At 39.7% G+C, this 13,944-nt stretch overlaps 1 protein-coding gene across 2 annotated transcripts in view; it reads right to left on the reverse strand.

Annotated features, from left to right (window-relative positions):
• ALG8 (ALG8 alpha-1,3-glucosyltransferase) overlaps positions 1–1,932 on the reverse strand; it is a gene marked incomplete at its 3' end in the record, with an annotated part of 36,902 nt that extends 34,970 nt beyond the window's left edge. For both annotated transcript variants that reach the window (XM_082245290.1, XM_082245291.1), the window contains exon 1: positions 1,779–1,932. In XM_082245290.1, the coding sequence (XP_082101416.1) occupies positions 1,779–1,897 (119 nt within the window). In that variant the 5' untranslated portion in view covers positions 1,898–1,932. The remainder of the gene's footprint in view (positions 1–1,778) is intronic.
• Positions 1,933–13,944: the final 12,012 nt, after the last annotated feature.

A 13,944-nucleotide genomic window follows, 5' to 3' on the forward strand; every position in this document is an offset into this window, starting at 1 on the left:
CCTTGCATGCTAGGACTATGTATGCTGGAACTTGTAGTCCCACACTGACCCCTTGCATGCTAGGACTATGCACGCTGGAACTTGTAGTCTCACACTGACCCCTTGCATGCTAGGACTATGCACACTGGAACTTGTAGTCCCACACTGACCCCTTGCATATTAGGACTATGCACGCTGGAACTTGTAGTCCCACACTGACCCCTTGCATATTAGGACTATGCACGCTGGAACTTGTAGTCCCACACTGACCCCTTGCATGCTAGGACTATGTATGCTGGAACTTGTAGTCCCACACTGACCCCTTGCATATTAGGACTATGCACGCTGGAACTTGTAGTCCCACACTGACCCCTTGCATGCTAGGACTATGTATGCTGGAACTTGTAGTCCCACACTGACCCCTTGCATATTAGGACTATGCACGCTGGAACTTGTAGTCCCACACTGACCCCTTGCATGCTAGGACTATGTATGCTGGAACTTGTAGTCCCACACTGACCCCTTGCATGCTAGGAGTATGCACACTGGAACTTGTAGTCCCACACTGACCCCTTGCATGCTAGGACTATGCACACTGGAACTTGTAGTCCCACACTGACCCCTTGCATGCTAGGAGTATGCACGCTGGAACTTGTAGTCCCACATTGACCCCTTGCATGCTAGGACTATGCATGCTGGAACTTGTAGTCCCACACTGACCCCTTGCATGCTAGGACTATGTATGCTGGAACTTGTAGTCCCACACTGACCCCTTGCATGCTAGGACTATGCATGCTGGAACTTGTAGTCCCACACTGACCCCATACTTGGCAACACATGCTTGGACTTGTAGTCCCACAAACCCCCTACCTGGCAACGCATGCTGGAATTTGTACTCCCACACTGACTCCTTGAATGCTAGCACTATGCATTTTGCGCCTTGTAGCCCCACAAACCCCCTACCTGGCCGAGCATGCTGGGAATTGTAGTCCCACACTAGTCCCCACTTAGGAATGCATGCTGAGACTTGTAGTGATACAATAACCTCCTACTTAGCAATGCATGCTTAGACTTGTAGTCCCACGCCAACCCTGTGCATGCTGGGACATGTAGCCCCACACTAACCCTGTGCATGATAGGACTGTGCATGCTTGCTCTTGTAGTCCCACATTAGCTCCTATTTTGCAATGCATGCTGGGACTTGTAATCCCACTTAGCCATGCATGCTGGCACTCATAGTGCCCCATTAGCAATTCATGCTGGGACTTGTAGTCCCACAATAGTCCAATACTTAGCAATGCATGCTGGGACTTGTAGCCCCACAATAGTCCAATACTTAGCAATACATGCTGGGACTTGTAGTCCCACAATAGTCCAATACTGTACTTGGCAATGCATGCTGGGACTTGTAGTCCCACAATAGTCCAAATACTTAGCAATGCATGCTGGGACTTGTAGTCCCACAATAGTCCAATACTTAGCCATACATGCTGGGACTTGTAGTCCCACAATAGTCCAATACTTGGCAATGCATGCTGGGACTTGTAGTCCCACAATAGTCCAATACTTGGCAATGCATGCTGGGACTTGTAGTCCCACAATAGTCCAATGCTTGGCAATGCATGCTGGGACTTGTAGTCCCACAATAGTCCAATGCTTAGCAATGCATGCTGGGACTTGTAGTCCCACAATAGTCCAATACTTAGCAATACATTCGGGAAATTGAAGCCCCACACTAACCCCCTCTTCCCCATAAGGTGCTCACTCATTCCATTGAAACTTTTATCCTCGGTTCTTACTATGTGGGTATGAGCAGACATTTCATCAGTGACACCCCTACAGCCAGGGTGACAAACCAGCCTCCATCCCCGGATTGCCGGGATACCCCATCCATGTTTCCCCCTCCGGAGGCCGCCATCTTGCTGCACCCGGAACTACCCAGCGGTGACAGTCAGTGACGCTACGTGCGGGCGTGGCCTACAGCTGCTTTCTTCAGTGGGCGGGGTTATAGTTCTGCCTCTGCTAATTGGACTGAGTGTGACTCGGCTGTCAGTGGTTGGGCATCAAGGAGAACCTGTCACCAATGACCTCATAATCCCCATAGAAGATGATTGGTCAATCCATCCTGTCTATAGATTTATTTATTGTACTTTATTCTGTCTGCTATCAATCAGTCATCATTTTTAGAACAATATTATCTTAGTTTTAGCATTGCAAACCCTGTCCTCATGGCAGAAATTATTTTTTAACTTTTTTTTTCACCTATTTAAATTAAATCAGATATAATGTGTGGTCTCCTTATTTTTGGTCTATAATAGTGTTTTATTATAATACTATCTGCTCATTTCATATAGCGCAGAATCAACATAAATATATTTATTATTATACACAAGAAAAAATATATTATATGCTATACTATTATTAATATAATTATTATTAATATAATAATAATATTATATTATTATATATTATACTATTATATTATATTATATTATACTATTATATTATATTATATATTATTAAATATTATATAATATTATTATATAATATATTATATATTATATTATATTATATGCCACAATAAAGATATCCCGGAGAGACCTTAGCACTCAAAGATAAAAAAAAAACAAAAAACAAAAGATCATTTCATATAGCGCAGAATTGACATAAATATATTTATTATTATACACAAGAAGAAAAAGTATATTATATGCTATATTATTATTAATATAATTATTATTAATAAATTAATAATATTATTATATTATTATAATATATTATATATTATTATATTATATTATATATTATATTATATTATATTATATTATATGCCACAATAAAGATATCCCGGAGAGACCTTAGCACTCAAAGATAAAAAAAAAAAAAAAACAAAGAAAGAAAGAATAGATTTTATACAAAAATATTTATATTTTATTAAAAATATAAATAATATTTTTTTTGGGGTTCAATTGAGAGTTTTTTTTTTGCCACAGATGATAATGACAGATATTAACTTTATTAGGAGAAAATTGTTATACAGTCAGATCAAGGAACTACTAAGCCAAGCCCACATCCTGGTTATTAGAAATCGGAAAAAAGGGTAATGGATGGGATTGTGGTATATCCATAGGGTGGGGACCAAGGAAGACCCAGTGGAATTCCCATATTGAAAAGCGGACTTTAAAGGGCTGGTATAGTAATTGGTGAGCAAAAAAATAAATAAAAAAGTATAAATTTATTGAAAATTGTTATTAAAAACAGAAAGCAACATGATTATATCACATATAGTAGCTAGCAAATAGTTTGAACATGAAAACATAAGATTAGTCCATAGACAACTCAACCATGTTGAAACATTGAAGGTTGTTTCTTTGTGGTGGTTCGATGCGCTTCGCCGGAACAAAGTAATCGGCTTCTTCAGGAACCAGTTATTAGCGGCTAAAGAAGCCTCTAACGTTAAACATGTACAAAAAGGAGAAGAAAAAACAAAACAGTCATAAGTAACCTTCATATTGTACCATTAGGCATGGATAGTACATAGCATATAAATATCCTATTGAATAGGGTTCAAAACAATTATACATTAATAGTCAACTTGCTCACCTAGTTCACAGTTGGAGTTAACATGGATAGGATTCGAGATATCCCTAATTATCCAGTGAGGCCAGGATGTAGGTAACCCTCTCCAATAAATCCTCAAATAGGGGTCCAAAGTACCCTTTCATGAGGGGAGGTGGACCGAACCTCTTCCATTTTTCCCAAAGGGATGGATACATCTGATAACGTATGCCAACGAGTAACCTCTATGTTGTCACCATGGGGTACTCAACAACGATAAAATGGTGAAGGCAGGGGTTTGATAAAATAATTTCTCATGAAAGGGTACTTTGGACCCCTATTTGAGGATCTATTGGAGAGGGTTACCTACATCCTGGCCTCACTGGATAATTAGGGATATCTCGAATCCTATCCATGTTAACTCCAACTGTGAACTAGGTGAGAAAGTTGACTATTAATGTATAATTGTTTTGAACCCTATTCAATAGGATATTTATATGCTATGTACTATCCATGCCTAATGGTACAATATGAAGGTTACTTATGACTGTTTGTTTTTTCTTCTCCTTTTTGTACATGTTTAATGTTAGAGGCTTCTTTAGCCGCTAATAACTGGTTCCTGAAGAAGCCGATTACTTTGTTCCGGCGAAACGCGTCGAACCACCACAAAGAAACAACCTTCAATGTTTCAACATGGTTGAGTTGTCTATGGACTAATCTTATGTCTTCATGTTCAAACTTTTTGCTAGCTACTATATGTGATATAATCATGTTGCTTTCTGTTTTTAATAACAATTTTCAATAAATTTATACTTTTTTATTTATTTGTTTGCTCACCAATTACTATACCAGCCCTTTAAAGTCCGCTTTTCAATATGGGAATTCCACTGGGTCTTCCTTGGTCCCCACCCTATGGATATACCACAATCCCATCCATTACCCTTTTTTCCGAGATATTAACTTTAGCTGAAAAATACCTAACCCCATGGCAAAAACTCCTTTTTAACACTTTTCCAGTCACATATTTAGGTGACCATTGGATTTGCTATTTTATCTCTATATTTTTAGTATAGATTGGTGTTTTAACACAATACTATCTACTATTTCCATATAGTATAGTATATTAAGTATACATTTTTTAATTACTATAGACAATTTAGATTATTATACACCCCAATAAAGGTATCTCAGAGAAATACACAGCAAAAATTAAAATAGAACAATCTTTACATTTATTAAAAGTACAATTTGTTTAAAAAAAAAAAAAAGTCAAAAACTTTTTTTTAAATGTAAGTTTATGATTTTTCAGGTTGTTTTAAAAAATAATATTTTGGTCTTTATTTTCTTTTTTTATTGTTTTTGTAGTTTTTATAAATGTAAATATTTTTGTGCATATTCTAGTTTTTTGTTATGTGTTCCTTTTGATTTTTCACTACTGATGTAATCTCTCTTGGATATTAATATTGGAGTATATAATAAATCTTTTTGTGTGCTGATTTTAGCTTTTTTTTTGTCCCACAGATGACAATATTACCTTAGTTTTAAGGATACAAACCCTAAACCTATGAAATAATTTCTTATTTAATATTATATATCTTATTGTTACAATTTTCCCATATTAATAAAAATATATTTTCACCTCTAATATTATATATCTTTCATGTGACTCTCTTATACAATACATACATTTGTGCAGTACATATTCATAGGGGTCTATTTATAATCCATTCCTTGCAGCTATGTCAAAAGCAAGCTGAATGAAATGTCATCATACATTTTCTAAGAGAGTATTGTCTATATATCATCAGCTCCATCTAGTGGCCAATAGGCAGTATAGTTTTCAGAAAACACCACAATGAAAAAAACTATACCACATTTTGGCCACTAGATGTCGCTGGTGACACAGGCATTGATCTCCTACAAAAATAACTGACATTTTGTTCAGCTTGCACAAATGCCTCTGACATTAATAAAATTATTTTTTATAACTAGACCTTTTTAATGATTAATAGACTGGGGTTCATCTGAATTGATCTTATTATAGTTTATTTTATACTTCTCCATCCTATAAATAAAAATATTTATACATCTAAGTTTTTGTATTGGTTAGAGTTCAACTACATTTAATATAACACTGGTTGAAGACAGATTTATTTATTTTTATTAACATATGTTGCTATTAAGAGCATGTGAAGAATGCTACAAAGATACCGCATCAAGAGTTTCAATGTGTGCTGCGTCATCTTATTGTGGTTTTGATCCAAGTCACCGATGCCAGCCACACAATATATATATTGAAGAAGTGTCTGATGAAGGGAAGAGTCCTCTGAAACACATCCCAACAGACTCTGCAATGTGGCAAGTATTTTCTTTGGGCACGGTTGATACCCTATCCTTCAGTATAGAGACAATAGGCACCACAAGAATCCCATGTGAGTGGCTAGCTGAGGCATTAGTGATACCTCAATGGAGATCTGCACTCTCTCTGCAGTCCTTGCATACCAATCTGATGTGCATAGGCATTGCTCCCTCAGTTTAGACATCCACAGACAACTCCACGCACCATGTGGTAACAGTTTTGTAAAGTAGTGAGTGTACAGCTTGTATAACAGTGTAAAACGCTGTATGGTCTTGGCCACCATGCTGCAGCTCCGTTTCAGGGTCTTGGCACTCTTCTAATAGCCTAGGCCATCTTTATGTAGAGCAAAAATTCTTTTTTTCAGATCCTCAGAGAGTTCTTTGCCATGAGGTGCCATGTTGAACTTCCAGTGACCAGTATGAGAGAGTGAGAGCGATAACACCAAATTTAACACACCAGCTCCCCATTCACACCTGAGACCTTGTAACACTAACGAGTCACATGACACCGGTGAAGGAAAATAGCTGATCTGTCCCAATTTGGACATTTTCACTTAGGGGTATACTCACTTTTGTTTCCAGCGGTTTAGACATTAATGGCTGTGTGTTGAGTTATTTTGAGGGGATAGCAAATTTACACTGTTATACAAGCTGTACACTCACTACTTTACATTGTAGCAAAGTGTCATTTCTTCAGTGTTGTCACATGAAAAGATAGAATAAAATATCTACAAAAATGTGAGGGGTGTACTTACTTTTGTGAGATACTGTATGTCATCCTTTGTTGCATCTCAGTGCTGCTGACTCCTGCAGCCTTTCTGAAGCCACTTACTGTCCCCATGCACTCCTACAATGACTGCATTTCTCAGGGTGGGGGTTCCAGATGGTAACAACACTGGACCAGAGTAAAGTATGTTGAAACATCTGCTTGTGACTGGGTGACAACACAGAAACTCAGTTGAAAGACAGGAGCAGAACATTGTCACCCTATAACAGGAAGTGCCTGAACAAGCTCCTTCATGGCAGGATCACCAGGGATTACTTTAATGAAAACTGGAGATATGAAAAGATGAATAATGACTTTAACACGTAAAAGTTTAGATGTTTTTTTTCTTGTATCTGCAGCACAGACGGCAATTTCTTTTTTCCTCTTCCTATGAAATCGACTTTGGCAGGTGTGACTCTCAGTGGCTTCCTATAAAAAAAAAAAAAAAAAAAATTTTTTTTTTTTTTTTTTATCGACATAGAGAGCAACGTAGAGGTCCGAAATGATATGTAAGAACCTAAATGTTTTTCTTTAATTCAGTTAATCCTCAGAACTAAATGCCCAATGATAATCTTCAACATCAACTTGTTTACCCCACTCTGCCATTTTCTGTCTGCACAAAAGGCTCATTGTCACTTTGGATTCTGTCTGTGAATTTTTTGACCCATGTGGGTACTTACAAAATTACCAGCCTGCAATATCCATTCATTGCCAGACAATTTTCAGTTTTCAGCTCTGTGATACTTTGACTGACATTTATTCCTTAATGCAACACTGTACCCAATATATACAGTGCCTTGTGAAAGTATTCGGCCCCCTTGAACTTTTCGACCTTTTGCCACATTTCAGGCTTCAAACATAAAGATAAAAAACTGTAATTTTTTGTGAAGAATCAACAACAAGTGGAACGAAATTTATTGGATATTTCAAACTTTTTTAACAAATAAAAAACTGAAAAATTGGGCGTGCAAAATTATTCAGCCCCCTTAAGTTAATACTTTGTAGCGCCACCTTTTGTTGCGATTACAGCTGTAAGTCACTTGGGGTATGTCTCTATCACATCGAGAGACTGAAATTTTTGCCCATTCCTCCTTGCAAAACAGCTCAAGCTCAGTGAGGTTGGATGGAGAGCGTTTGTGAACAGCAGTTTTCAGTTCTTTCCACAGATTCTCGATTGGATTCAGGTCTGGACTTTGACTTGGCCATTCTAACACCTGGATATGTTTATTTGTGAACCATTCCATTGTAGATTTTGCTTTATGTTTTGGATCATTGTCTTGTTGGAAGACAAATCTCCGTCCCAGTCTCAGGTCTTTTGCAGACTCCATCAGGTTTTCTTCCAGAATGGTCCTGTATTTGGCTCCATCCATCTTCCCATCAATTTTAACCATCTTCCCTGTCCCTGCTGAAGGCCCAAACCATCTCTGATCAGTCTTCTCCTTGTATGAGCTGAAAGTTTAGAGGGACTGTAGTATGGTAAGCAACGGAAGCAACCTGTACAGCCTGTCTGTGTTAATACACTACAGGGACGGCCAGGTCTTCGTAGATTTGCAGTGGTCTGATACTCCTTCCATTTCAATATTATCGCTTGCACAGTGCTCCTTGGGATGTTTAAAAGCTTGGGAAATCTTTTTGTATCCAAATCCGGCTTTAAACTTCTCCACAACAGTATCTCGGACCTGCCTGGTGTGTTCCTTGTTCTTCATGATGCTCTCTGCACTTTAAACGAACCTCTGAGACTATCACAGTGCAGGTGCATTTATACGGAGACTTGATTACACACAGGTGGATTCTATTTATCATCATTAGTCATTTAGGTCAACATTGGATCATTCAGAGATCCTCACTGAACTTCTGGAGAGAGTTTGCTGCACTGAAAGTAAAGGGGCTGAATAATTTTGCACGCCCAATTTTTCAGTTTTTTATTTGTTAACAAAGTTTGAAATATCCAATCAATTTCATTCCACATCATGATTGTGTCCCACTTGTTGATTCTTCAAAAAAAATTACAGTTTTATATCTTTATGTTTGAAGCCTGAAATGTGTCAAACGGCCGCAAAGTTCAAGGGGGCCGAATACTTTCGCAAGGCACTGTAATTACATAGTTACATAGTTGGTGAAGTTGAATAAAGACAATAGTCCATCCAGTTCCACCTGTGTAGGTGTGTGTGTGGACGTAATCATTTCTCATACCCCTGAATGTTCTGATCCTTGAGATGTACTATATATTTTTTTGGTGATATTTCATAACCACTGGGGTTTTATTATTTTTTACTACGTAAAGGGGAAAAAAAGAGTGAAAATGTGATATAGCTTACATTTACTGTACCTTTCATTTTTCTACCATTAAAAAAAACTATCCCATAATCATTGGTGGTCAGTGGCACTTTAACTACTTCCCATCTGCATGACATTATATGACGTTGTGGACTTTGAGTGGAGATAACATGATGCAGCTAAAGGCAACATTCACATACATTTTTTTTTCAGCCCGCGATTTCCTACAATGTAAAAGCCATCCTAGCGGCTTATTAGCTGCTGGATTGCTTTTACAGGCAGCGGAAGGGAATGTTACCCCCCCCCCCCGCCGCCCATTAGTGCCTCTCCAGGCTCTTCCCATCCTGTGATCGGGGAGCCGGAGATCCAATCCCGCGATGACGCCAGGTTACCACAGAGCTGGCTGAGGACTGAATGGTCCCTGGCCATCTCTATGATCCTGGCTAGAAGTGACCATCATGACGTCACTTCTGGCTCTGGCAGATGTAAGCACTGCCATTTTTTCTCCTAGAAAGCAGAGATTAACCACTTGCCGACCGCCCGCCGCAGTTTTACTGCGGCAGGCTGGCTCGGCTGCACAAATCGACGTAGGGGAACGTTGGTTCGTGGGAGTGGTGCTGGGGGGCGAGCGCACTAGGCAGCGGGGATACTGCCTGACACCCGCGATCGCTCTCTTCTGAGAGAGAAGAACGGTCGGCTGTTGTAAACACATCTGACCGTTCTTCTCTCTGGAATGATCACAGAGCTCCTGTGATCCTTCTATATAGGATCACAGGTCTCTATGGATAAAAGGTGTTGTTGGTATATGGCGCTACCTGCTCTGGAAACAAGGATGCACTCACGTCCTTTGCAATGTGTGGGAGAGTTTTGGCTACGCTTGGTAGTTTACCATACGCAATAATTCATAAACTCAATAAAAATATACATAAAACCAATACACATATTCCTAGTGTATTCCAACAGTGCATAAATTAATTGATACAAAGTGCAAATAATGCTTTTATGAGTGCTAGGTGTCAGTGCAAAAAAGGATCACTGTAATGGTGCTCAGTGTGTTTTGCAAGCTTTATTCGGTAGAGATGACGTCTCCAGATGAAGTCTTGATGATGAAACGCGTAGGGCGGAGCTTATAGCGTCAACATCACTTCCGGTTAGGGGAGTTCCGACCGTGGAGCACAGAAGTGTCCCGGCATTTCCCTGCTGAATAGCGTGTATCCAATTGTGAGTTTACTGCTTTTTTGTTGAACTGTTACCCTGCATACCAACAACAACTTTTATCTATTTATCTTGACCCCTGGATTTCCAGAGGTAGGTTCGTGGCAGCTTACACCTGACAGTTATACATAGATACTCCATAGCGCTGGTCATATTTGAGTCTACACATGTCTCTATGGTCATTTCACAAGTCCCTCCCCCATACAGTTAGAAAACACTCCCTAGGCTCACAATTAACCCTTTGATCACTCCTAGGTTAACCCCTTCCCTGTCATTGTCATTATTACAGTAACAGTGCATATTTTTAGCACTGATTACTGTAGTAATGTCACTGGTCCCCCCAAAAGTGTCAAAAATGTCAGTTAAGGGTCTGATCGGTCTGCCGCAATGTCGCAGTCTCGCTAAAAATCGCAGATCGCCGCCATTACTAGTAAAAACAATTACTAGTAAAAATAAATAAATAAATAAATAAAAATGACATCAATCTTTCCCCTAGTTTGTAGGCGCGATCAATTTTGCGCAAAACCAATCAAAATAGGCTATTTTTTTTTTACCAAAAAAAAAAAAAAATAACACCTATGCGATCAGATTCCTGTCCAATTTGACAGTTCGCACTGCGATGTGAAAACTTATCTGGGGTGTCATTAACTTTGTATTGACACTCCCAGCGGTTCGCATATCGCAGTGTGAACTGCCTGTGAGTTGGATGCGATGTGCAGTGGATTCGCAGGGTTCCCACATCGCACCAGCGTGAACCGGCACTAAAATAATTTTTCAATTATATTTGTTGTTATAATTAAAATCACTGCAATGGCTTTCTTTTTTTTGTATTATTAATACATGTCCCCCAGGACAGTACCCAGACCCCCATACCCCTTTTATGGCCAATTTCTTGCCTATAAGCCTTCAGAATGGGCACTTTTGGTTTTTCATGTTCGGCTCCCATAGATTTTAATGGGGATCGCCATTTGGATTGAACATTTCTCCTGTTCAGGAGTTCTGCAGCAAACAGAATATGGGGGGTGTTCGGCCCATCCCTATTGTCCCTGAATGGCAGTTTGGAAATGTGGTCACCCTAGCGTCATACCTGGTGGAAATTGGGGATTGTTAAAAAGAGGCGCCACAGTGGAGTGAGGAGAGCATAGGGGGGCAATCGTCTGCAAATCGATTCCCGTAGGCTAACAGAATGGGAAAGCGTAGGGCATAAAATAGTCTTTCTATATTTTGAAGGGATCCAGAGCACCAAATCTGTCAGTAGTGAGGAACAGGCTTGGGCCTCTATAGACACCCAATATGGTCTAGAATGATTGTAGTGTAATTGACATAGTTGTGTAAGTTGGGCTGCAATGTAAAATTTTGGGAAATCTGGGACCCCCAGGCCACCCCGGTCCTTGAGAACATACAGTCAATCCGGAGAGTATTCACAGCACTTTACAGCCTTATTCCAAAATGGATTAAATTCATTATTTTCCTCAAAATTCTACAAACAATCCCCCATAATGACAACGGGAAAGAAGTTTGTTTGAAATCTTTGCAAATTTATTAAAAATAAAAAACAAATAAATCCCATGTACATAAGTATCACACCCTTTGCTCAATACTTTGTTGAAGCTCCTTTGGCACCAATTACAGCCTCAAGTCTTGTTGAGTATGATGCTAGTAGCTTGGCACACCTATTTTTGGGCAGTTTCTCCCATTCCTCTTTGCAGGACCTCTCAAGCTCCATCAGGTTGGATGGGGAGCGTCGGTGCACAGCCAATTCTGGGCTCTGACTGGGACACTCAAGGAAAGTCACAGAGTTGTCTCGTATCTACTCCTTTGTTATCTTGGCTGTGTGCTTAGGGTCGTTGTCCTGTTGTAAGATTAACTTTCGCCCCATTCTGAGGTCCAGAGCACTCTGGAGAAGGTTTTCATCAAGGATGTCTCTGTACATTGCTGCTTTCATCTTTCCCTCAATCCTGACTAGTCTCCCAGTTCCCGCCACTGAAAAACATCCCCACAACTGCCAATGCCATGCTTCACTGTAGGGATGGTATTGGCCAGGCGATGAGCAGTGCCTGGTTTCCTCCAAATATGACGCTTGCCATTCCCGCCAAAAAGTTCAATCTTTGTTTCATCAGACCAGAGAATTTTGTTTCTCATGGTCTAATGCCTAGTTTCCACTGAGTTGTACGGTACGGTTCGGTTCAGTACGGTACGGTTCGGAAAGGTACACCTTGCGTTTCCACTGCCAATAGTACCCTTTCATGATAGGCGTGGTGTAGCAGGAAAGCTGTGATAGACGATTCTTTGTCAACCAATCAAAGTTCTGCAGAGTGTAGCTCCACCCTGTTGGTACGGTACTAATGTGCTTGGTACCCCAATGAAAGGGTCCCAAAAAAGTGGTACGGTACGGTTCGGAATTAAAGTACCATTCACAATGGAAACGGCATAAATAGCGTACCGAACCGTACCAGAAAGCTCAGTGGAAACGAGCCATAAGAGTCCTTCAGGTGCCTTTTGGCAAACTCCAGGCAGGCTGCCATGTGTCTTTTACTGAGGAGCGGCTTCCATCTGGCCACTCTGCCATACAGGCCTGATTGGTGGAGTACTGCAGAGATGGTTGTTCTTCTGGAAGGTTCTCATCTCTCCATAGAGAAATGCTGGAGCTCTGATGGAGGCCACTGTGCTCATTGGGACCTTAAATGCTGCAAAATTGTTCTGTACCCTTCCCCAGATCTGTGCCTCCATACAATCCTGTCTCGAAGGTCTACAGACAATTCCTTGGACTTCACGGCTTGACTGTGGGACCTTATATAGACAGGTGTGTGCCTTTCCAAATCATGTCCAGTCAACTGAGATTAGCACAGGGGGACTCCAATCAAGTTGTAGAAACATGATGATCAAAGATGATCAGTGGAATCAGGATGAACCTGCGCTTAATTTTGAGTGTCATGGCAAACGCTGTGAATAAATATGTACATATGTACATGGGATTTATTAGTTTTTTTATTTTTATTAAATTTGCAAAGATTTCAAACAAACTTTGTTCACATTGTCATTATGGGGTATTGTTTTCATCAATGAGATTTGATATTTGCATAACTCCTCCCAATAGCCAACCCACTGCTTATTAGATCAGGGCTGAGGGCTCTTGAGAGGAGCACTGGAAAGGGGGGCGGCGATATATTTACCAGCCCCTCCTACCAGCCACGATCTGCCCGCACTGCATAGAGAAGCACAGAGACCAAGCGGGGGTCTAAATTATTATTATACAGGATTTATATAGCGCCAACAGTTTGCGCAGTGCTTTACAATGTTAGGGAAGAAAAAGGAAAAGGTTTTATTTGGAAATCTCATTAGCACGTTGAAAAGGCAAAAATATAAGCAGATATAAAAAAAGTTTGTTAACAAAAAAATATATAAGCAGATGACACTTCAACAAATTCACCTAAAATGTTAAAAAATTTAGATTTTTACTTTTTTTTTTTGAGAATTTCATATAAAAGAATGTGAAAAATATTGTTTTTTTTTTTTTTTTTCAAAATTGTCGCTCTTTTTTTGTTTATAGAAAATAAAAAAAAACGCAGAGGTGATCAAATACCACCAAAAGAAAGCTCTATTTGTGGGGGAAAAAAAGGACGTCAATTTTATTTGAGTACAGCGTCACACGACCGTGCAATTGTCCATTAAAGTCACGCAGTGCCGAATCGCAAAATATGGCCTGGTCATTGAGCAGCCAAATCCTCCGGTCAGAAAGTGGTTAAAGGGTAACTCCAACTTCGCAGGGGTAAAAAAATAGCGAATAAAGA

Source organism: Pelophylax lessonae, assembly GCF_965119305.1.
Source record: "Pelophylax lessonae genome assembly, chromosome: 2".
Classification (NCBI taxonomy): Eukaryota; Metazoa; Chordata; class Amphibia; order Anura; family Ranidae; genus Pelophylax; species Pelophylax lessonae.